Source organism: Podarcis pityusensis, assembly GCF_964106645.2.
Source record: "Podarcis pityusensis genome assembly, chromosome: 12".
Taxonomy (NCBI): Eukaryota; Metazoa; Chordata; class Lepidosauria; order Squamata; family Lacertidae; genus Podarcis; species Podarcis pityusensis.
The window spans coordinates 36,927,500-36,951,510 of NC_138037.1; the positions used below are offsets into that span (position 1 = coordinate 36,927,500).

The 24,011-nt window shown below is 46.4% G+C and overlaps 1 protein-coding gene and 1 long non-coding RNA gene across 2 annotated transcripts; one reads left to right on the top strand and one right to left on the bottom strand.

Annotated features, from left to right (window-relative positions):
- Nucleotides 1-16,096: 16,096 nt before the first annotated feature.
- HOXA1 (homeobox A1) lies at nt 16,097-19,098 on the bottom strand (the record flags this gene model as incomplete). Its single annotated transcript, XM_080975351.1, has 2 exons — nt 16,097-17,815; nt 18,447-19,098. 2 exons carry the CDS (start codon nt 19,096-19,098, stop codon nt 17,460-17,462), a joined length of 1,008 nt encoding a protein of 335 aa, XP_080831477.1. The 3' UTR covers nt 16,097-17,459.
- Nucleotides 19,099-19,443: 345 nt separating this feature from the next.
- Nucleotides 19,444-23,964, top strand: LOC308459745. Its single transcript, XR_013978301.1, has 2 exons — nt 19,444-19,559; nt 22,881-23,964. It is a non-coding gene; the product is annotated as an uncharacterized lncRNA (long non-coding RNA).
- Nucleotides 23,965-24,011: the final 47 nt, after the last annotated feature.

The window sequence follows — 24,011 nt, forward strand, 5'->3', positions numbered from 1 at the left end:
TCCCTCTCTCTCTCTCTCTCTCTCTGTGTGTGTGTGTGTGTGGAGAAAGAGAGAGAGAGAGAGTTGTTCACCATGGTTTAGGAAATCCTATGCATACTTATCTATGAGCAATTCAGAGGACATCACTTCCAAGTTAACCTGCACAGGATCAGGCAGTAATAAAGTGTTATTAATAAATAATAAATATCACTTCACTTTTTAATAATAATAATAATCTTGATGTGCCTCTTCCAGGTCATTCACACATGTAAATGTACCCGCATGCCTATGGAGGGGTAATAGCCAGTCATCAAATCATATCTTTGGCTGATATCATCTGCTTCAAGACGCCTTCTTTAGGTGACCTCCAATACTACTGTGCGTGACAAAAATTATGTATGCAGCTTTGGACAAAACTGCTAGTGGGGTGTCAGTATTAATAGACATGGATAACTAGTAAAAGCCACATGGGAAGGGAAAAAGCCAAATGAAAGATGTATGTCCATTTTAATTTATCATCATGCGTTAACTTGCTTATATGCAATCTGGGACCAAGATCATTTGTTTTAACCTAAGGACAGAAGTAAGAGGTTAACAAATGTGAATTTCTATACATTTGGAGGGGAAAGGCACTTCATTTCTTTCTTTCTTTTAAAACTGTTTTAAAATTTGTGTATAGTTTCCTTGTCAAACGATATGAGGTTCTGTCTTGTGGTGTTAGTCAGCCGTGATCTTACAATGTGTTCTCTGCCTCCTGTCAGACATATGATACTTTGTCCCGTAATAGACCAAAGTATCTCACAACCAGCTGAGCTCAGGGTCATTCCCAGGTCAGACTGGTTAAAGATGGCTGTCAACTCATTGCCAGAGTCACAAATGCACTTTAAATCACCTTTATCTCACTTAAAACATTGATGCTTTCCAGCGATGACTATAGCCATAATCATAACATCAAGATGCAATTTAGGGGAACGTTTTGTGGAACTACTGAAAACCTATCCCCATGTATGTTTATGCAAGGTCCAGCATAGTTAATGTTAGGGTAAAACCATGATATTATAAGTCTCTATATCATTAATAAAACAGCTAAAGTATTTGCAATATGCCCCACCGCCACCACCAAAAAACCCATTATGGTTTCCAGCTACATTACAAATGGTAGAGATGATCTTAAGAGAGAACCATGAGTGAAATCCATCTTTTTAAAAGTAGAACACTAATTATTATTCTGACAAACGTATGCAATGGAAAGAGTAATGACAACAAAAGACATTATAATCACGGGTCCATGTCACCTGGTGTTTTTATTGTGATAGATAGTCTCTTTAGATCCTTGTGCCTATCGAACTTCTCCATGTTTTTCACCAGTCTCAGTGGTATACCAGAAAGACAAGCCTTAATTATAAATTTGCACATGCTTTATTAGTGTGAAGACATTTCTCTGGCCTGTCATTCCTGTTAGCTACATTTATGTTGACATGCACCAATCACACACACACACACACACACACTTATATATAGCCCAGAGTCTTTAGAACAATCACATTACAAATATATAAGAAGCTTGCAAACAAAGAATTGGCTGGTTAGTTCAAATGGACATGTGAAATTCAGACTCCCCATCTGCCCCTGCACTGCTCAGCACATACACAACACATACCTCCCCCTTGCTATTTTATTATAAGAAGCTGATTTCCTTCCATTATTATTAGAAGACGCCCTATGTAACTGGCAGGATTTCTTTGTCAGGTCTACTTCAGTCTTTCCCAAGCTGGTGCGCTCCTTGTGTGGGAAAAATCTGTACCCACTGCCTTGCAATACATCTTTGGGAGTAAACCCTACACAAATCCAGAATAGAGTCTCTAAGATGGTTGGATGGTGCCTCATATGCCTCCTTCTGGCAACTCCTGTAGCCAAGCTGGTGCCAGCTCTGCTTTCCTTTGGACCACATCAGCGAGGCCGAGAGGGGTCTTCCCAACTGGGCAGCCCAGGACCTCCATACACACTGCCCAGGCTTTCGCCCTGGGGCGGTCACTTCAGTGCTGCTAACACAGCAAAATGGCACGTGAGGCAGCAGTTACAAGTTACTGGTCTCTGCAGCCACAGCAGTTTGACTTCACCCCCCAGAGGTGTCCTCCATTGTCTCTCAAGACAGATGGATGCTAACAACAGTTCCCATCACCCATGACCATTGGCCAAGCTTGCTGGCACTTAATAAGAGTTTGATTTCAACCATGTCTGGCAGGTACCCAGTTGGGGGTGGGCCTCTCTAGACTGTAAACTAGCAGCCGTGTGCCTCCTTAGCTACCTTGCCTATAGCACTCCCAAACGTCACTTACCTTGTCCATTTTCTTCTTACCAATAGTGCACAATCCTGGTCTCAGGTTGGTTGGTTGGTTGGTTGGTTGGTTGGTTTTTTAAGTCAGAGTGACATAGTGGTTAGAATGCCAGACTAGGACCAAGGAGACCTGAGTTCAAGTCCCCACTCAGCCCATGAAGCTGACTGAGTGACCTTGGGCCAGCCACTCTTTTGTAGTCTAGCCCTAGCTCATGGGTTTATTGTGAAGCTAAAGGGGAGAGAAACCCACATAAAGCCACCCTCGGTTCTTTAAAGGACGATTGGGATAAACATGTAATTAACAATGCCCTTATTTTACTTCTAATTTTGCTTCATTCCTAATTTCTCTGGGGCTTCTCATTTTCTACATTTCCATCACCCTGGGGTCCTCTCTTTAGGCCAGTGCCTAATGCGGTCATCAGCAATGCCTCCCCCTGACTTCCCTACTTATCTCTTAATTAGGTTGTGTTTTATACTCAGAAGTTCAACTAATGGTGTTCCACCCCAAGGGCACTCAGTTCCAGCCCTCCTGCTTCTCGCTTCTTTTCTGAGACTTACTCTCATGATGGTTGGTCAGCAACAGAGACGACTGGTGTGGAGAGCTTGTAGCAGACATCTCACCTTGAAGGCATGAGTACTCATGTGAGACTTCCATTGCTGCCAAGGAAGCAGGGAATAGTGGTGACTGGCTCAGTCCATTATACTGAGAGACACAGGGAACTCAGCTTCTAAGATTCTCTGAGAGCAATGGATGCCCACATAAATCTTTTAATTTCTGTTGGTGCCATAGGCCATCCCATGCTGCTGGACCCCTTTCTCTATAAGTTTTGAGAGAAATAAAATAAATAAAACATGGGGGGAGTTCAGATAAGAGGAAGGTTCACAGCCATTAGCTCATAAAGTAAAGTACAGTGAATTAGATGTTGCAAAGAAACAAAAACAAACCTGATCTGATACAGAAAAAAATACAAAACAAATGTTATGAATATCAAATAAAGCCATGTTTCATTGGAACTTGCCAGCAACTTGGAAGGCTTTAAAAGAGGATAAGACAGATTCATGGAGGAGAGGTCTATCGATAGCTACTAGCTTCCACAATTAGAGGCAGCAAGGCTTTTGAATACCAGTTGCTGGAAAACACAGGAGAAGAGAGTGCTGTTGTGCTCAAATCCTGCTTGTAGGTTTCCCACAGGCATCTGGTTGGCCACTGTGACAACAGGATGCTGAACTAGATTGGCCATTGGCCTGATCCAGCAGGCTCTTCTTGTGTTCTTAGAATATAAACAATTATAAAACCTTGAAACTTTCCATTCATCATCCATCCAAATCTACCTCTGCCTATTTTTATTTATCTATCCCTAATAGATGCATGTAAGGGACGTGGGTAGCACTGTGGGTTAAACCGCAGAGCCTAGAGCTTGCCGATCAGAAGGTCAGCGGTTCAAATCACCGCGACAGGGTGAGCTCCCGTTGCTCAGTCCCAGCTCCTGCCAACCTAGCAGTTCGAAAGCATGAAGTGCAAGTAGATGAATAGGTACCGCTCCGGCGGGAAGTAAACGGTGTTCCCGTGCGCTGCTCTGCTTCTCCAGAAGCGGCTTAGTCATGCTGGCCACATGACCCGGAAGCTGTACGCCGGCTCCCTTGGCCAATAAAGCAAGATGAGCGCTGCAACCCCAGAGTCGTCCACAACTGGACCTAACGGTCAGGGGTCCCTTTGCCTTTAATAGATGGCTATGCTATAACCTCCATAACATATTTCCGAACTGCTTCTGGCCTTTCAGCCCAAAATTGCATTGTGACTTTAGGCTGAAAGAGCAGAAGCCATTTGGAAATACAGTAGGGGCCAAAAACCCCAAAGTGTCGCCCACTATCAGCATTCCCTACCAGTGGATATATTAATGTTTACAGAATACATCACCATGCGTCCTAAGGCACATGTTATGCTACTGCACAGGTTCTCTGCTTGGATATTAGTGTAGAGAATTGCTGCTATGTCCCAAAAGCATTGTTTATAGTCAAACGATCTGGGGGGGGAAACCAAGGGTCACACGGAGGTTTACCAATCTTCATACAGGCCAATGAATTCCCTTCAGGGAGCCTCTCTAGCTAGTCTGACACTAGAAACACAGTGGCTTGTTGACTGAGAAAGTTAGCTCTTCTCAATTTCATGAAATCTAAACAACAAACTCAGTTTTGCGTCTCAAACAAGGGATGCTTTTGAAGGAAACCACCAAGTATTCAGAAACACATCGAAGAATCAAATGCAATCGCATTCAATTTCCAGGTTCTGATAGTGTAATAAGCAATTTAAGGAGCAAAGGGGGGGGAGCTGAGAGTTCCTTCAGTTTACCCCACAGGCTTCTGAGTCCATCTCTCAGATCCCTCTGCAGAAGCCTGTCAGCTCTCATTCCAACTCCAGCGTTTCTATATCTGTGTCTTGACCTCTGCCAGCACAAGCGTGTCTCTAGGGTTTGTGCCCCAAACAGAAATCAAACCCTGTAATCTGTTTACATGCCTAGGAAGTGTTTCTTTCTCAAACTGAAATCCCCAAAGATTCAGAACCTTGAGTCTCCTTGGAGACGTATCAAGGTGTCATGCCCTGCGCCGGGGTGGGTGGGGGTGAGGTAAAAAACAGTAGACCCATGTCCAGATCTATTAATTGCTTATTAGCTGGCTTTCCCCGAGGTACACATATATTTCCACAAAATAGACTTCCAAGTCACAGCTGGTTGCAGCTAGTTACAAAGCGAAGCTGGTATATGTCGACTTTCTAGACAACAGCTCCTAATCCCTTGTTAGAGTTCGCTGAAGGCCAAGATGTCACTAAGTGCAATTCCAAGCTTTTGAAGTCCTTCTGCCATTGGCTAGAGAGGGCTGCGTCATGAACCTTTTTAGTATTAAGAAGAACCAGGTTGTGGTGATGTGCAATAGCTCCGCGTATTCTTGAAAGAGATTAGACACCATTTGGCTTTTTCCACAGCTGTGATCCTGAAGGCGCTTCCCTAAAAATACAGTGGTACCTCGGGTTAAGAACTTAATTTGTTCTGGAGGTCCATTCTTAACCTGAAACTGTTCTTAACCCGAGGTACCACTTTAGCTAATGGGGCCTCCCACTGCCGCTGCACTGTTACCATGCAATTTCTGTTCTCATCCTGAAGCACATTTCTTAGCCCGAGGTACTATTTCTGGGTTAGCGGAGTCTGTAACCTGAAGCGTCTGTAACCTGAAGCGTCTATAACCCGAGGTACCAGTGTACATTCAAGCATATTTTGGACTGAGAAGTCCATATTTTGGGCCAAGAAATGTGCACCAAGAAATGACAGCACTGCAGCATGAAGTTTGTTACTTGGGCATTCCAACTGAAATATTAAGATTACTCACCAGCCCCTCTGCCCTGGGACCTGGAATTCATGGGTCTAAGAAGCCGTGCCGCTAACCCTGCCTAGCTCCATCCTTCTCCTTTGCCCATAGTTGTGCCTTGCAACCACTACCATCTCTGCACACTCCTCACTCATCGTGTGACCTGGGTGCCCAAAGGGCTGGTGCTGTTCTCTTGACCCTCTCTTATCTCCCACCCTGCCTAGTACTTGGATGGCCTGTTTTTGCAAGACCGTATCCTTCCTTCCTTTACCTAATGCATGTATGCTAAGGCTGCATTCAGAAGGGAAAGTCCTGCCCCTTGGCTGCTGCACAAACTACAATTCTCCTGCCTAAGGCCAAACCTGAGTCACCATCAGTATGTGATGTTTGCTAACCTTTGTGACATGATTCGGCTTGTACAGCAAAGAATATTTTTATAGCCTTATTGAGCATGCACCCTTCTTTAAATTTGACAGACCTGTTCACAGCCTTAAATATATAAAATAGATTAACATCAAATACATGGGGATTTATGCACTCATGTTCTTAAGACTATGCAGTAAAAAAAAAAAAAATCCTCAATAAATATATAAGTACACATTTTTTGACATTCCCCTGTCTTAGTATTTTTTATTTATTAGATTAGATTTAGTATGCATTTGTATTGCATATTCTATATGCATTACCTATACAGAGCACTGAATGTGTATATATTAAGGCTGTGTTTTATTTCATTCATAGGAAGTTCTGCCTATGGCAATTATTTACCGGTATATCTAAGAATATTCTTTTTTTTTTGCGGAATGTGGGTGGTGCTGTGGTCTAAACCACAGAGCCTAGGGCTTGCCGGTCAGAAGGTTGGCGGTTCGAATCCCCATGACGGGGTGAGCTCCCGTTGTTCGGTCCCAGCTCCTCCCTACCTAGCAGTTCAAAAGCACGTCAAAGTGCAAGTAGATAAATAGGTAGCGCTCCAGCGGGAAGGTAAATGGCGTTTCCGTGCGCTGCTCTGGTTTGCCAGAAGTGGCTTAGTCATGCCAGCCACATGACCCGGAAGCTGTCTGCGGACAAACGCCAGCTCCCTTGGCCTATAGAATGAGATGAGCGCACAACCCCAGAGTCATCCTCGACTGGACCTAATGGTCAGGGGTCCCTTTACCTTTACCTTTAGGAATATTCTTCACACCTGAAAATCTTTGTTCAGTTATACCAGGTGTGTGCACTAGAATTCTATCTAGATGCAGATTTTGCTATCGCCTCCAGCAATACAGGTCAAGACTAGACATCAGGACAACCCTCTGTTTTAAAGCATTTGGTCCATTCATATAACCATGTAGCAATGAAATTCAGTTGTGAATATCTCTCCCTTTCAATTTAACTGTCTCCTTCCTGAACCCACAACTTAAGTAACCAGCAGTGGAGGGCAATGAGGGCATCAGGCTTATCAAGTTGAGCTCCTTTTCTGTTTTATTTTATAGGTTTGACCTTTCTATCAGGAAATATTATAGATGAACTTGCTGCAGCTCTTCACCTGGCTAGCAAGCAGCTAAAGAAGAACCTAGTCTCCTGTGTTTTCTCTGCTCTTAAGTTCATGTCACCATTGCTAGAAGACGGCCAAAGATGTGGGAAGATGAACAGTGTGAGGAGAGATGCATCTTCCTTTGGTCTCAGCTTGATGGGAAATGATGAAAAACATCTGGGGCTATGAAAATGTCCAGTCCAAGTCTCTGTTTACTGAACTCTTTGCAAATGCCAGCATCTGTCACCAAGGAACCTCTGAAGGGGTTACCCTATCGCAAAATCCTGATGGCACGTCCAATACCTTTTCCCTAGAGTACATACACTGTTGTCTGAGGCAGTGGTGAAAGAAGCAAATGAAAGCAGATCCAGTTTAGGCAATCAGCTTATTAGCAGAATAAAGAAATCAGAGCATGAGTAATCAAGCAAGATGCTTCATTCATCTACCAAGATTTTAAAGAAGAAAGTATTTTCTGCAAGCACAGGGACGATATTGGATTTGTGCATCAAGCATATAGCATGCATTCCCGCCTACCATTTCAAACAGCAATAACTTGCTTAATTCTCATACGAGTTCATTGCTTTAAGTTCTGTGCCGATTGACTCTTCAATATAGGCTAAATCATTATTCTGTGAACGGCCCTGAGATCCTATGATGAAGGGTGGTATATAAATCAAATCAATCAATACAATGATCCCCGGTGCGTCATGAAGTGTAGTGGCTATTTCAGATTCTGTTGTAATGCCTAAAAGAGTATAGGTGCTGTCTGTGCCTTTTGACAAGGGAAATCTACTACTTCTCTCTGCCCAAGAGGACTGAAACACTCAGGAACCCTTTGCTCTGTTCCAAAGTAATCCAGGACAGGGACACATCCATAATTCAAAACCTGGCACTAAGTACAAACCATGCATAAGTGAATGCACCACCCACCAGTAGATCCAGCAGCAAGATGGCTGTGGGTTTAAAAAAAAAAAAAAAACTCATTTAAATTTCCTTACCTTCCCCATTCTTGTCCATGCAAGAAATTCAACCCTTTGGGTCAATTACTCACTCTCAGCCCAAATTACCTTGCAGGGTTATTGTGAAGATAGAATGTGGAGGATAACTATGTATGCCACCTTGAGCTCCTTAGGGAAAAGATGGGATATAGATGCAATAAATAAATGCCTTCTGTAGTCAATTTGTCTGTGGAAATCACAGAATTGCAAAGTTCGAAGGGACTCCAAGGGCCACCTAGTCCAACACCCACAATGCAGGAATCGCAGCTGAAGCTTCCCCAACAGATGACCACCAACATCTGTTTAAAAACCTCCAATGAAGGGGAGTCCACCAACTTCCTCTCTTTATTTGGTCAGTGGCACTTCCTGGTCAAATGTTTGGCCAGTGCAACCTGTATTCTCAATTTATTTTTAAGAGCAGTAAGTTTGAGTTCTTGCATTTCCTAGACAGAAGCTAAAGTCTTATACTTGCTTACCTGGGAATAAGTTTCACTTGAACACAATGGGACCTACTTCTGAGTAGGCATGTATAGGAACATATTGAAAGTGGTTTTGCTTAAAAAAAAAAAATTATTGAGGTTTTGCAAATAAATGGATTTAAGCTGAGGTTCTTTGATCTAACTGGTTTGCAAAAGACAACCTTCTCTTTGCCCTCTGTTGAAACGGAAGAGAATGGATACCTGTTGAGATGACCTTTTCAATTTATTTCTTCTCCACCATTTGAAAAACAAGTGATAACCAGCATGGTCAAGTTGACATAAACCTGTACTTGAATCTGGGCACTTGGGTAGGTACACTATGTGGCCTTAAGTTGCCTCCCTCACTTCTGCACCTGTAAAATGGGAATAAAATACCAATTTGGCTTAACAAGGTTGTTGACATATCCAACACTTTGAATTATGAGTACCCCTGGGAAGAATTCTAAATCATCATATCTATGTATTTGGGTGAGTGGGATATAGCAAAATGATATGCAAATAAGACAGGCACAGCTATTAGAATCCAAGAGAGTTCTGTCACTGGATCTGACATAGATTGTAAAACTGAAGTGCAGATAGAAAAATCAAATAGGAATTGAGTGCTCTTGATTTATGGATTAAAAATGGATCAGTCGAGGCAATTTTATTGGAGACTATTATTCATTTTGGGCTGTTTTCTCCACGGTTCTTTTTTTTTTTAATTAAAAAAAATCCTTTGCAGAATCAAAGCAGCTATTCTGTCTGCAGCGCTGTTGGTGTGGCATCTCTCGTCAAAGTCTGCCTGACAGTCCCCCTCCCCTGAATCATTAGGCGCAGGCCACACATTTCGGCTTGTGATCTCCCTATGAGTACATTTGCGTTCGACTTCAAGAGGATGTGGAATGGATATTTAACCAAAGAAGCAACTGTATTAAATCCAAGACGGGTTTTCTACAGGGTTGGTACCGGTGCCCAGGTGGCTGGGAACCCGTGCGTTCTAGGGCACCTTGTGAATATGACGCACGTGTCAGTTGCACAGGGTTATACGCTCGTTGGGGATCTGTGACTGACAGAGAATGTTCTGCGCACCCATTTCAACGAGTGCGTTTCCCATACCCTGGAGCAGCCTTTTTATTGGCTTATGAAGCCTGAACTGCTCTTATTAAACATAAGGAACCACAAGCAGCTACAGCACCTGAGTAGAACTGTGTTAAAAACTGCTTTTCTTAACTCAGAAACATAAGAAGAAAGCGATTGGGGAGGGGGGGTACCTATCGGAGTTCACGCGGTGTCTTTTTTTAAACTATGTTACCTTCCGGTGATATTTTGTTAATTCGGCGCGCTTTAATTTTTTAATTTTCATGTACCGCAAAGGTGACTCAGTGCAAACACATCCTTTCCGCGTGTTCACTGCTAAACCCGAAAACTGTCAAACTTTGAACTTCGAATATATTTTTCTTTCTCTTGTTTGCGCGCAAGTTCCAAATATTAAATTGCGCGCGTCTCGCATCCATAACGACGCCTTTGTCTGCAAATGGTCTGCAAAATGAGTTTACATTTTTGTTGCGGTCCTATATAAAGGAAGGGGCTGCAAAATTTCGTTTCATTTGTAGCCTTGGAGGATTAATACCGAAGTAAGCCACTTGCAATTATTGCCTGTAATTCGACCCATTGGTGGGGAAGCTCTTTAAAGGAGGTCTCTACCTATGTCGGTGGTGGTCGTGTGTGCTTGCACCCATCTCTCTCAAGACCGGCCTTCTTGACGTTACTTTCTTGTCTTCCTTTCTTGCCGTTTTGCTTCAAGAAACGGAGTTGCGCCTGTTTAAAATTAGAGTCTCTGCGGATTGCTAAAACGATCCCGTGGTTAATGGATGGCGCAGAAGTTTAGCAGAAGACTCTCCCCAGTCTTATCTCTCAGATGGTTCCCCGGCCCAAGTACCGCAAATCCGCCTGCTTTTAAGCCCACCAGTGACAAACGCGCATTGTTGAGTCCGATCAGTTGGCTTGTTATGGGGGGCCATTCGGATTCAAACCGATTTCGTTCCATTTAATTGTCTGACGCAAAATCTGGCGGGCTGCAGCGCGGCGTGGATCTGGAAATGCCCAGTTGTTCGCATTTGGATTTCCCGCAAGATAGTGATATAGATTATATCCACTAGCGTTCCCAGGTTTCTCACCCCAGGGGTTGCTTACCCTCCCTCTCCCCCGCCCCGCCCTGCACTTTTCTGTGTTTTATATTGATTTAATCTCTTCTGGAGCTTTTCCAGGGGAATCGTGTTCGGACCTGGTTCTCTGGAATTGCCAACGCCTTCGAGAGCAAATGTTCCTTTCTGATTCTCCCTTGACAGATTGTGCGAGAGGATTTCCATCCCAATCCTAATCACCCCCCCCCCCCCGCGGAATCAAAGAGAAGCAAAAGGAAGCATCCGAGAAAGAGCAGAGAAACGGAGAAGAGACAAATGCAAGTCTCTTCCCCTCCCCTCTCCTGCTCTGGATTCCCTCGAACTCGAGTGGGCAAACCGGGTGACAGGGATGAGCTTCACAAGCCAGGCGCGGGCCCCGCTGGGTTGAAACACCTTCCTCCTGCAGATATCTCAGCCTCGATCGGGTTTGGCCGAGGTTGTCCCTCTGAATTCCTGAGCTTGAGACAAAGAGCGGGGGGCACCCAGGAGAGTTTATGATGCACAAGCCATTTAAAAAAGAAAGGAATTTCAACTGTGAAAGACAGTCGAGGAACATGCCTAGAGGCCACAGGAATGGTGGAGGGGAAGTCTTTGGGGGTTTTTTACGATTGACCCCACCAACACATCTTTGTATTAATCGGCTGCATATTTTTAAAATTATTTTTAGTATGCCCAATTATTTTATTTTTAACCCATCTTCTGCCTTTCCTCGTAGGTGAGTTTTTATCAGCATCCACCTCTCTTCTCTTCTTTTTAAATGTGGTTACTAAAAAGAGAAAAACATATGACCCCTAAAACGCCCCCCTGAAACTAAACTCAGCGTAATATATTCGGTTACCAGCGAGAATCTGAAAGCAGGGGGTCCTGAAAACCTTTGCTTTGGATTAGTTCCGCAGATCTAATATGTGCGGTATGCCAGAAAGAGGTATATCAGGATCAGAGCTTTGGAAATGCGGCTGAATTTTCTTCCCCCAGGAACAGTGCTTAGAGGCGCACGCTTAAGAATCAGTCCCTCTGTATGCCTCTGCCTAGCGAAACGGCGCAGCATCTTTCAACGTTATCCCTGCGCTAGGACAAAACAATTAAAGATGCTCAGCATCTCAAAGGAAAAATGGGAAGCCGCCGAGTTTATGGGTGATAGTTCCTGCTAGCCAATATGCTAATGAAAATTAGATTCTGCCTCGAACGTGATCTGCCCGGAGAAAAAGGCTAATAAATTCCCATTCCGGATGCATTTATGCAGAGATTAGGTGAACTTTGACCTCTGGAGGGTTGTTGCAATTAGACACAACGTGCAGCACCTTCAAATGTTCGGTTTTTGCGTAGTCCCGAGGTCCCTTCCCGCTTGCTTTCATTAAAATACGGGCCGGGAGGAGCGTGCAAACACGTTAAAGAACTCGCATTTGTTCACACGAGCAAAGGCGCGCCCGCGCGCACACAGAATTTGAATTGTGCTCGCCTTTCGAAGCGTCTCAGCGGGAATTGTTAAGAGGCTGGCTGCATTATTATAAGGCAAGTTCTGTGCTTTCTCGATTTGGAAGCCCGCTGCCTTGATCTCAGGTAGGGCTTGCTTCAAGGAACATCTGAATCGCCTCAAATGGCCGCCTCTTTCGAGTGCTTCTTTCCTTGAATAATGCCGCCAAAACTGTCCTCAACCCAGTTAAGTCGAAGCAATGGGATCTACGGCTTGGCTGGAGACGGGCGTGGGGGTGGGGGAGGAGTTCCTTTAAATTCTCTGGTTTGTGTAGATACTGCGAAAAAGTTTGATCCAAAAACGCATTTACCGGGAAGAGCATTCTTGCTGAAGTCATCAGGGCTTGCTGCCCAGAAAGCAGATGAAAGGCCCGCGCTTTGCTCTGTATAATTGAAAAGTTGTTGTTGCAAACAATCTCCCTCTTTCACTCGCTTAAAAAAATGTGCACTGATTTTAACAATGGCTAAAGATCATCAGGGCTAGAACAAAGAAGGACTAGAAGGAGACGAGGAGGAAACAAGATTTTAACCCCACAACTGGGGAAAAAAATGTTTTTAGTTTTAAGTCAAAGGATCAAGTTTAGCATTAGAATAATAGACAAGAGGCTCCGCTGGGAGATGAGTGTGTGTGTGTGTGTGTGTGTGTGTGTGTGTGTGTAAATAATTGTTGCCTTTAGCAGAGAGCTGAAATAAACCACTGGGACACATTCTAAAGTGACCCACCGCTGAATTCATTTCTGCTTGAACTTTCGGTGAACCTGAGATTAAACAGGGGTGAGCAGCTAAGCAGTTTGTTGCGAGCTGCCTTTTCAACAACCCTTTTCAGACTGAGTAAATATTGATCGCTTTCAATCTGATTGCCCCAGAGGAAAACACCGAGCATCTCAATGTAGCCTCCAAAAGTAAACTTTAAAGGTGAACATCGAAAATAGATCTCAGGCTTGAAAAAAGACGCTCAATTCCTTGAGACGTTTGGCTGAGTTGAGGGTAATAAATATATACACAGTCATAAGAGGACCAGGATGCAAATAAGCAGACCAAGGATAGTTGCTGTTGGCATCTCTATCTCTATTTTATTATTATTATTATTATTATTATTATTAATAATAATAATAATAGGTGACACCCTCCCTCATCCTTTTGCACAATTTGGGGGAAAGGATGAGAAGATTAATCGCAAATTCTTTTGTAAATAAAGAGAACATGAGGCACTAATCGATTCACAGGTGTGATTAATCGATTTGGAGCAGCGATTGACTAATTCAGCCGCGGAGACAGCAGCGTGGGTTTCGGAGAGCCGTGAAACCGTGAAGCTCGGAGGAAGTTACCCCGAAGCATGCGTTCACAAATCTTCATTAGCACACAGTGTGCTTGGCTTTTATTTCATCCAAAGGAAGTCCCAGAGCCTTTATATCTCCCCTCAAATTAGGCCATGCTTTGGGGTCTCCTTCCAAATACCGTTCATCGATGAGAGAGTCCGCCGACCACCACACCATTTTAAATCCGCTTAGGATCGAGATGTCAGCAATGTTATTTGGCTGACAAGCCTATTGATCAAATGTCATATATACGTATATATCTATAGATATATGAGGGGAGAGGCCTCAGCTCCCAGTGAAGGGCGGTGTTTCTGCCTCAGCATAAATGAAGCGGCTCGAGAGGAATGCTTTTTCTTGCTGGTCTTTGTCCAAACCAGAGAAGCTGCAATTTCACACAATCTTAGTGGGGAGCAAGTCCATACTCAGCTGGGGGGGGGACGACAGATTTCAGGGTAAACGTGCCCATGGTCGAACTGGTTATTATTTAGGAAGCACTGCTGCGGCGGGCGTCAGTCAAGAAGCCTGCGTCACGAAAAGTGAGTTATTTATTCCTGAATAACCTCCACACGAAACGTTTTAGCAGGAAGGAGGAACTTTCTTCCTGGGGGATTTGGCCCTTTGTTGATGTCCCCGAATCTGATCTAAAGCGGATCGCAACGGCAGCCCTACTAGATGGTAAAATAATACGAATAAGGAATGGGTCTCGAAAGGCATGCTCGGGTGAATAAGGCGAAGATGCAGATCAGCGCATTTCCCCGCTCCCCACAAGAATCCTGGGAGCTGTGTTGGGAACTGTAGCTCTGTGAAGGATAAACTACAGTTCCCTAGATCCCTGGGGACGGGCGCTAATATGTATTGAAATGCAGAAGGTTATCTTAGGACAGCCTCTTCCCTTCACCGCCTGGCACATGCGTCCTCCTTTAAAAACACCCGCCAAACCCTCAATAATATTATTGCCAGCCTTTTGTTATTGTTCTCCCGGTTCCACCAAACGAGTCAGCAAGGGAGGAAGAGCGCAAGGGATGCGGAAGGGTCAGACGGCCGCCGCGTGCTTGAGGAGGGCCAGCCCTCTCCGAGAGGTGATCCCGATCAGGCCCTCTCGGCATGCAGAGATAGATGCCCTTTGGGTCACGAAAGCCTCTGGCAGAAGGCCATCTGCTGAGTTTGCAACCTCACCCTAGTCAACAAAATGATTTTATTTTTTTATGTATATAAAAGTATAAAGCGAGCGGGCGGGCGGGGGGCCAGCAGAGGAAGGGAGGATAAGATGAAACCTGGGTCTCCTGCTTTGAAGTTACAAGAAGGCAGTCAAGGGAGCCCTTTGGAGACAAGCCCTGCGCAATAGCAGGGGAGAGGGGCGGGAGGGGGTCTCTCCTCCTCGCCCTCTTGATATGGCCGATGCGCCTGCAAATTCAGGCTGCTCTGCCTTTGACACTTCAGCCGAGAAGCCTCAGACGACTCGCGCGCTCCGGCTCTCTCAAAACCAGCAGCCTCCGCTGTTGTTTTCACAGCCCGGGCTCAAAGCTTGTAAAAGTCTCCTGCAGATCTTGCAGCCAGGAGGGTGTTTTGTTTTGTTTTGTTTTGTTTTGTTTTGTTGTTTTAAATCCCCAAAGAAAGAAACACAGCTCTTCAGACGGGCTGGAATGGAATGGAATGGAATGGAAAGCCTCGATGTTCTGGCTAGAGAGCTTGGAAGAAAAAGCGGGGGCGCGTTAGAGGGTTCTGCAGATCTTTTAAAAAAACAAAAACAAACTTGTTTGCAAGTCTTTTCAGGAAGTAACTTCAATTCACCTGCCAGAACTTGTTTTCCAAATAGAGGGGGGCGGGAATGGTGTGGGGTTTGCAAGGACACGTTGGGTTGAACATACTTGGGTTAGAAAATTGTCTGCAGACCACGCAGGAATCGGAGTGGGATCAACAAGGATCTCTCCCTCCCTCTTTCTCCCTCTGTGAACTTTTATCGTGCTTTGTGCCTTCAAGATGTCACTGACGATTTAGAAGGCAGGGAGTGACGCTGGGGGTTCCTTGGACAGCTTTATACCCAGGGATAATGAAATGTGACTCTCTTAACTGGTGGCTTGTGATGTGAGGAAAGACCGGCCGAAGACAGCTTCTGCTTTTGAAGAGGACTCTGTTTACACACAGGTCAATATTCAGTTCGGGGTGAAAAGGTTAGCCCTTGACCCAGGAAGTTCCCGCAAGTATGGTTCAAAAATAGCTCCGCTTCCTTCGCCTTTCTCTTAATTGCAGAAGATAAACATGGATCTTTCTCTTTCTATTGATTAATAGACCTACTTTGTATAATCTCGGGGTACTGTACATAATGTGCAGTCAAAGGGCGCGAATAATTCGATGTAGGGATATCTGAGCAGCCGATCAAAAGCCACTCCAGGGGAACTGCAAAGGGTGCAGAAAGCTTAACCTCAACCCCAGACTCCGCTTTCCAAAAGATACCGAAGCAAAGTAAAAACCTGAGATATGAATATATTTATTACAGAGATTTGTAGGACCCGTAAAATTCTGCTCTGGATTCCTTTCTCTTTTTTTTCTTTCTTTTTAAACACAGAATCTCAGAACCTTGGATGATTGTACAGAAAAAAATCAGAAAGTACTCCATCACAAATGACAACTGATAGAACTCAGTGTTATTTTCACTGAGTACATCCAAGCGGTTGTGCATCATGCAAGTTCCGTCCACGAATCACATAAAATATACATTCGTTTGGCCATTCATCACATTCAGGAATTGGGCTGAAAAGACTTCAAGTCTAAGGAACGTTTCCTGGGGGTGGGGGGGGATCTCCCCTCTCCCTTTTTAATGATAATATTGGGGGTTGGGAATGTTCCAGCACAGAGTTCGGGAAAGGGGGGGATTTAAAGCGGGGGTAGACACTAATAAGCAAGGTTTATTTTTTAAAAACCTAGTGCAATTTCCACTTTCTTTTCTAGCTCGTTCAAAGAAATAGTAGCAACCTATGGTTTTTGAGGTATCTGATTGAGTTGAACAACTTTTCGTTCGTGACATCCTCACTTTTCGCTATAAAATCGAATCCAGTGTTGAGAATGTAACCACCCTGTTTAAGCTCATCATCTTATCTAAACATTTCTAGAAAATCCGTAAAAAGATAAATCTCTGGGACAAAGTATTTACAACCAACAAAACTCATACACACGAGAAGACAAGAGACATTAAATTAAAGTGGTGAAAGTTCTCGAAGTCGTGTAAACGCTTTCAATAGTGCATCTATTCGTGAATTTGGGTCTGACAGGTCTTTGGTTGGAGGAGAAAACGGTAGCAATGTCTTTGGCAACTCGATTCTGATCTAACAAATTCTCTTGATTGTTCCCACAATACAGTCTTTAGAGAGATGAAAACAGATCAACTCTGAGGAGCTGAGGCAGGCTTAGTGAGTGAATAAGCTACTCAGAGTGAGGTCCTAAACTCCTGGGCCACAACCCAGACAACGTGAGCCAGCTCCCATTGAAATCAACTGAGTTTAAAATAGTCACAAAGTCCCATCCCGCTCCTTTTCATGGGATTTAGGGATGATTTAACAGCGCAGTCCTGTGGCCTGCCTACTCAGGCGTGTTGGCTTCCAGAGAGCTTGCTTGCAGGCCTTATAGGATCTCAGCCTCAAAGTTGCTAAATTTGTGAGAGAGTTCCATGCAAATCAATGAGACTTGTCTCCAGATCAAAGGGTTCAGGGTGAGAGTTTGGGTTGCTCTCTCCGCCAATTGCGTGAGAGTCGGAAAATAAACAAGGGGATAAGTTCGAAACACAATAAATTTACTCTTAGATTGTGCCTTAGAGGGAGAATGAGGAGCAGCGTGTCTTTCAATTCGAGGTAGTCAGAGTGTCTGAGGTAGAGGAGGCTGGCGAAGGGGTACAGGGGGATGGGCTGGACTTTTCCGAGGACTCCTCCGCTTTCTCTTCGCTTCCTGTTGGGGTAGCCGGAGAAATGGGGAGCAAGCCCTCTTTCTCTCGCTTCTTCTGCTTCATCCTGCGGTTCTGGAACCAGATCTTGACCTGAGTCTCGTTCAGCTGCAGCGAGGCGGCGATCTCCACCCTGCGGGCCCGGGTTAAGTATTTGTTGAAGTGGAATTCCTTCTCCAGCTCCGTCAGCTGTTTGGTGGTGAAGTTGGTCCGGACCGTGTTGGGCTGGCCAACATAACCGTACTCGCCAGCTTTCCCTAGAGGGAGAAAGGAAAGAGAGAGAAGAGGGGGAGAGAGAGAAAGAAAGGAAGGAAGGAAGGAAGGAAGGAAGGAAGGAAGGAAGGAAGAAAACAGCAACAACAACCCACATCAGAAGCGTTAACTCGTAGCAATGATTTATAGGTGACATGAATCAATAGGCAGGCGCGCGCAGGTACAAACCATAGAGAATGAGCTCTTTAAGTGAAAGGAACTTTGTGGGCCAATCGGAAACCTGCTTATTCCTAAGTAAAGACCTAGCGAATGCACATGGGCTAACTTCTTAGTGTCCGCCCGTCCAGTGAAACAGCAACTGAACTCACCTAGATCAGGGGAGATCTGACCACCGGCTGCTTTGTGATCCACAGCGGGGACACAAACACATCAAACTGAGCATTATAATACGAACCCCAAATCACAACACGACCTTCCCCCCACCTCTGGAGAACCGGTACGCTTCAGGATCCCAGCCATACCTGTTCCCATCGTACCTGGGACCATCAAGTTGACCTGCATCTACCTTAAATGCAGATCTTCCGCGTCCACCTTACAAAAATAATAATAAAAAGAAGAAAACTTCGGGCCCGAACTTCCCGAAGTCCAGAGTGATCGCTCAAGCAGGTGACTCACCTGTTTTGGGAGGGTTCCTCTTCACTTTCATCCAGTCGAAAGTCTGGGCGGGAGGAGAAGTCTCCGACGAAGGGGAACCGCAGCCTTCCTGGTGATTCGAATGAAGTGGAGACAGGGGGTGGCTGTAATTGGTTAGGGTTAGGCTCTGTTGCTCGTCGCCATAAGAGGGGTGGATGTACTGAGCAGAGCCCACGGGGCCCCCAGCATAAACCTGGGGCTGCTGAACCACGGACGACGAGACGTTTCCAGAGTAGAGCGCAGGAGCGCCCTGGGGGAAGCCCCCATTAATCTCTGCCTCTTGAGCGAGTGGGTAGTGGCTGTAGCCCCCCGCGCCGAAGTTCTGCACGCCGTAGGTGGGCCCACAGCTCGGGTGGGCGTAGGACATCCCCAGGTTGGGGTGGTGCTGGTAGGTAGCAGTCTGGTGGTGGGGATGGGGGCTGATCTGGACCCCCCTGCCCACGAGGAAGCGGTCGTCCCCGTTGCAGTTGTTGGCACTGACAGCGCAGGACTGGAACGTGGTTGTGGTAATCCCATGGTCGGGGTGGTGGTGGTGGTGGCGGTGGTGGTGGTAAGCCCGGGGTGAGCAAGTGGCGGACTCGCCGTTGAGGATGGGCGGATAATCAAGGAAGGAATTCATCCTCGCCGTGTCCATCTATCACCGGTTGACCGGCTCTTCGGAGTCCTGGGTGACCGTGCCAACTTTCTCACTTCCTCCATGGGGGCCAGAAGAAAAATGATATGAATGTACAGTGAGACGGCGGCCACGTGAGGGCGGCAGCCAATGGCTGCTCCTCCTGCCAAAGTTGCCCTGCTCCTTCCTGGTGATGGATCACCCTGGCTGTGGCATTTAAATTCCGAGCGCTCCTCCATCAAGGTGACGCGCAGCCACCACCACCTCCCTCTCTCCCTCCCTCTCTCCCTCTTTCCTTCTCTCTCTCCACACCCCCCATCTCCTCCCCCGTCCCCAGTCAGCGCGTTGGGGTTTGAGAGCCGGGCCGGAGAGGCAGTGCGCGCCCAGGCGCTCAGCCTGAAGCAGCAGCAGCAAGCACAGAGCCGCCGCCGGAGGGGGCTGCTCTTGCATGGATTTACGAAGGGACAGCCTGGGCTTGGCAGGTAAGCAAAGGGACCCGCGCAGGGCGTCCCCAGTTGGGTAGCTGCTCCTGCTGCTGCTTTCTCCAGGGCTGTTGTCGAGAGAGCACAGCTAGGCTGAACCCTCTCGGCTACAGTTAGATCGCTTGGATCATTATGGTCTGCCTTGGGCAGTCTCCAGCAGTCTGGGGTTGCTGTGTGTGAGAGAGAGGTGGGGAGAGAAAGAGAGAAAGAGATCAAAGGGGCTGGGGGAGGTTTGGGGGCATGGAGAGAGGTAGGAGGCCGGCGGCTGAGCTCTGCCAGTTGCCGATGCGTCCTCAGACAGACCCCGGCGTGCGCGCGCGAACCGGCAAGAGTTAAAATGCGCTTGGTCCAGCCTCTCTCTCGCGGTTATTTGCATGGAAATGAGGCTCTCTGCAAGGCAACGCCATTGTTGCTGCTGCTGCGGGCAGCGTGGTTGGCTTTAACGCACGGGAATGGCGCCGTTGGCTCCTGGAGACGGGGAGTCAGTGGGGGGCAGTTGGAGCCGGCAGCCTGGGCTGAAACGGAGGCGGTAGTGTGCCTGCCTGGCGACTGGGTACTGGGTTGCTGTTTTTTTCGGACGATCCGACGCTGCTGGGCGCGGTTAGAGGAAGGAAGCGCTTATACAAAGGTTGCCAGGGAAGCTTTCTCAGGTTCTCTCCGGCAGCTGAGCCGCCAGAGCGCCTGTGCAAACTGTCAGGCCTCTCCTCTCTCTCACCTCCCATCCACTTTTGCTCCCCCACCCCGCTTCTCACGTATAACCTTTGCCTCCCTCCCCCCACCCGCAAGGAGTGTCCACGGGTTGAAACCATGAGGTCTAGAAAGATGCGAGTTTTTAAAATAGCAGCCCTCTGGATGGCATGGCCAGCGGTTAGGGGGAGGAGACTGTCTGGAGGAAGGGGCGAGGGGGTCGACAGCGCTCCTCCAGGCGCTTGATCACTAAGCTGCCGCCCTCCTTCCGAGGAGGGAAAGGGGGAGCCGAGGGAAAGAAATGGCCGGGCGTTGGGAGAGGCCTTTCTGGATTCCCTCGCGAGGACCGCAAGTGCTTTCTTCTCGCAGATGTAAATCCCTGATTCTGCTCAAGTCCGTGGCGCCAGGAGAGACGCCTGGCTTTCGGTGGGGCTAGACCTGCCCCAGAGGAAAGGCAGGGTCAGCTTAAACCTGGAGGAAAGCCCCTGGGTTGGAGGTGGGGAGGTGGTGGGTCCCACGGGGGCTTCATCTGCACAAAAAGGAGAGGTGAGCAGGGAGGACTCAACAGCACAGAATTCAGCATAAAATAATAGAATGGTAGAGTTGGAAGGGACCCCAAGGGTCATCTAGTCCAACCCCCTGCAATGCAGGAAGGAAAACAGGCCTGACTAAAAGAAGGCAAACTTTGCCTGCCGGAGTCCGGAAATAACTATGTGCACTTCTTATGCTTTCATCTTGCAAATGTCGAAATCAGCCCAATATTTAGTATTAGTGTGTTAATGGCTGTTGCTTCTATGTTATCTACACACACACACACACACACACCATGTATGATTCCGTACCACCCTAGTCCCTCTGAAACTATAATACTATTTTCATTCCTAAAATGCTGCTGATCTGGATTAGGCTGTTCTCCAGCTTCCCCTTTCTTCCTGCTCCCTCTCTCAAAACCGAGGCCCACTCAAAATATTGATAAGTATGCATTGTTTACTAAGACAAACATGCCCCGAATCTGGCTGTGAGACTTTGAAAGTCTCATGCGTACTTCCTGGATTTCATTTGGTAGAGCTAAACTCGCTCTGAGTGGGACTTTTAAAAACACTTCCGTTTGGCCCTGTAGTCACACCTCGGATTCTCTCATTCTCTTCCTCTCTCTCTCTCTCTCTCTCTCTCTGTGTGTGTGTGTGTATGTGTGTGTGTGTGTGTGTGTGTGTTTAAGAGTAATATTTATATATTCTTCAATTTACTGGAAGGAAGGAAGGAAGGCTACAGGGTTCCCTTTACGAGTAGCCCCATTGATTGCCATTCTACTCATTGCACGCACAGTCACGTATTGCCCAGGCACGACGGTCTGGGAGTAGATCGCATCGATATGAGTGGCCAACTCGTGGCCCGAGGAGTGGATTCACGAGGAGGCGTTTTGTAAAACAAAAGAACGTTCATGTAGGGATTTAATATTTCCCTAACAGCTTTAGATGTAAAACTATGTTGGTGCATGCCGGCTTTGAAAACAGGGTATAAATCCTGATCTAAAGGAAGCCTTGTTCCCTATGAAAAGTTGGTCATTTCATTTGGGCCCCTATCCTCTCCCTCTCTTTCTCCTTCCTGGCCGCCTTTCTCTGAGCAGAAACCTCCCTCCCGTGCCTGCTGCTTCGTTGCTCCCTTCCACACTTTCTCCCCCATTTCTCCGCCATTGTTCAGAAGAACTCTTTCCCCTTTTGTTATATTGTCTCTGTGGCCCAACGCTTTTGCATTCTGAAGCCAACACAATTCCTCTGTTTTACCAGAATGCAGAAGGAGACACATGGAGGGCGGGGTGGCGGCGGCCGGGGAGATCGGGGGAGGGGGACGCCTTTCCCAGTGTGGCGAAGCAACCACATTTCCCATTCCATGTCTGTCTTCTGGAAAACGCAAGCAGGCCCACAGAAAAGCCCCCTAAGCTCGACTACGACCTTTTCCAGAGCAGGCCCTGCCCCCCCCCCACCGGTTTCTCTCCCCCCCCCCCACCGTCACCCTACATCCGCCTTTGTTGACTCGGTTCCTCTGGTGGTTCTGAACGTCACTAAACCCATCTCTGGCCTTCGTTCCTGCGGCCAGGGCGCATTCTGTTTTTGCGTTCGAAAAATAATCTTTCGAATTTCTCTCTTGTTCGTTTTGAAAGAGGATATCTGCAGGGCTTGGCCTAGTTCTGATATGCGGGGGTGGGGAAGAGAATCTGCTGTGGGGGGAGTCGATTTGTACGCAAGGCTTCTTTTGTTCTTTGACCCGGGGCTCCCCCCCCCCCCCACACACACACACAACAAACCTGAGCGCTGCCTTCTCTGTATAAAAGGAAAACGTTCCGAAATGCACGCCCGGAGTGGAATTTTCTGTGTCACAAACCAGGCAAACCCTTAACAAAAAGCGGGGGGGGGGGGAGAGAAAAAGAGCGGGGGAGTGCCCGGGATTCCCTGCCGCACCTGAAGCTTAGCCAAGCTGTTGTTTTAACAGAGCAATAAAAATGAATTATGACTAACCGCCTCCTAGCTTAATGGTTTCAGACGGGGATCCCCAGCCCGAGCAAATACGTAAGAGGATTTTTATTTGTGCATGTGTTCCTGCAATTGATCTCTTTGATGACATTCTCATTCACAGAAAGCGTTTGATTTATGACTTTAGGAAGAATTGCATCCAGTCTTTCCAGCTATAACCCACGCAGCTCAGCGCCATCCCACTTAGAGGGGGTTTGCAAAACAGGGAAGCCAACGGCGACCACAACAAACGCGCGCAGAGGAGAGCAACCAGGAAATCGGCGCCTGCAAAGATCTGGGGAAGTTCTTAAGGAGCGGGCTATAAATATCTACGTTGGCATATCTACATACACACGAAGATGTATGCTAACACCTACTGATAGGGACAAAAAAGGAGGAGAAGAAAAGGGACACACTGGATTTTGCTAACAATCCGAATTGAAATCGGATTAGAGAATACACACAGCTATCCCCGCCTGGTAACACTTTTAAACGGACCTCATGACTCTACACTTGTTAGTCCAGTTCCAGTAGGACTCGATGCCCTCCAACAGCTTTTGTTCCGTAGACCTGGCGAAAACCACAGGATTTGAAAGCGATTTTTCATATGCGTTGCATACATCCTAACCGCGTGTGCTTGTGTTTTAATTCTCTCCTCTGATTTCCTCTCTTTTAGGTTTCTTTTCTCGGGGCCTTCGGACAGCTGGGAAATCCATCAAATGCCTTCCTTTCTCAGCTCTGGCTCTCCACACCACCATCCCTCCCCCCTTTCCAAGGCACGGGTCGCAAAAGAAATAGTTAAAAATAGCGTTCAATAGTAGAAACCAGTATACACTTCTGTCGATTTCTGGCCGTTTATGCAGCAAGGCTTGCTGTAGTGCTTTTTGTTTCCCCTTGCAATAATATGATATATTCTGCCTATAATACAATATCAGTTAAAACGTAGAAGAGAATTTTTATATAATGTTACGATATATTCAACCTATACTATAATAAATCGTTTGCGATAGCACAGAAACATTTTAACTTGTGCTTCTAATGTCTTATGTGCATTCAAGGGAGGGGGGATATATATTTTTATGTAAGTTTTGGAGTTATTTTAGGTTTCTTTTTTTCTCTCTCCCCCCTATTTGAATATTGAGAACTTTGGAAATCCATCATTTACCGCTGGCTTCTCCCCTAATAAATATATTTCTAACGAAAAAGGACGAAGGTTGTGACCAAATTGTGTTGTTTCTTTTAATTTTATTTCAGG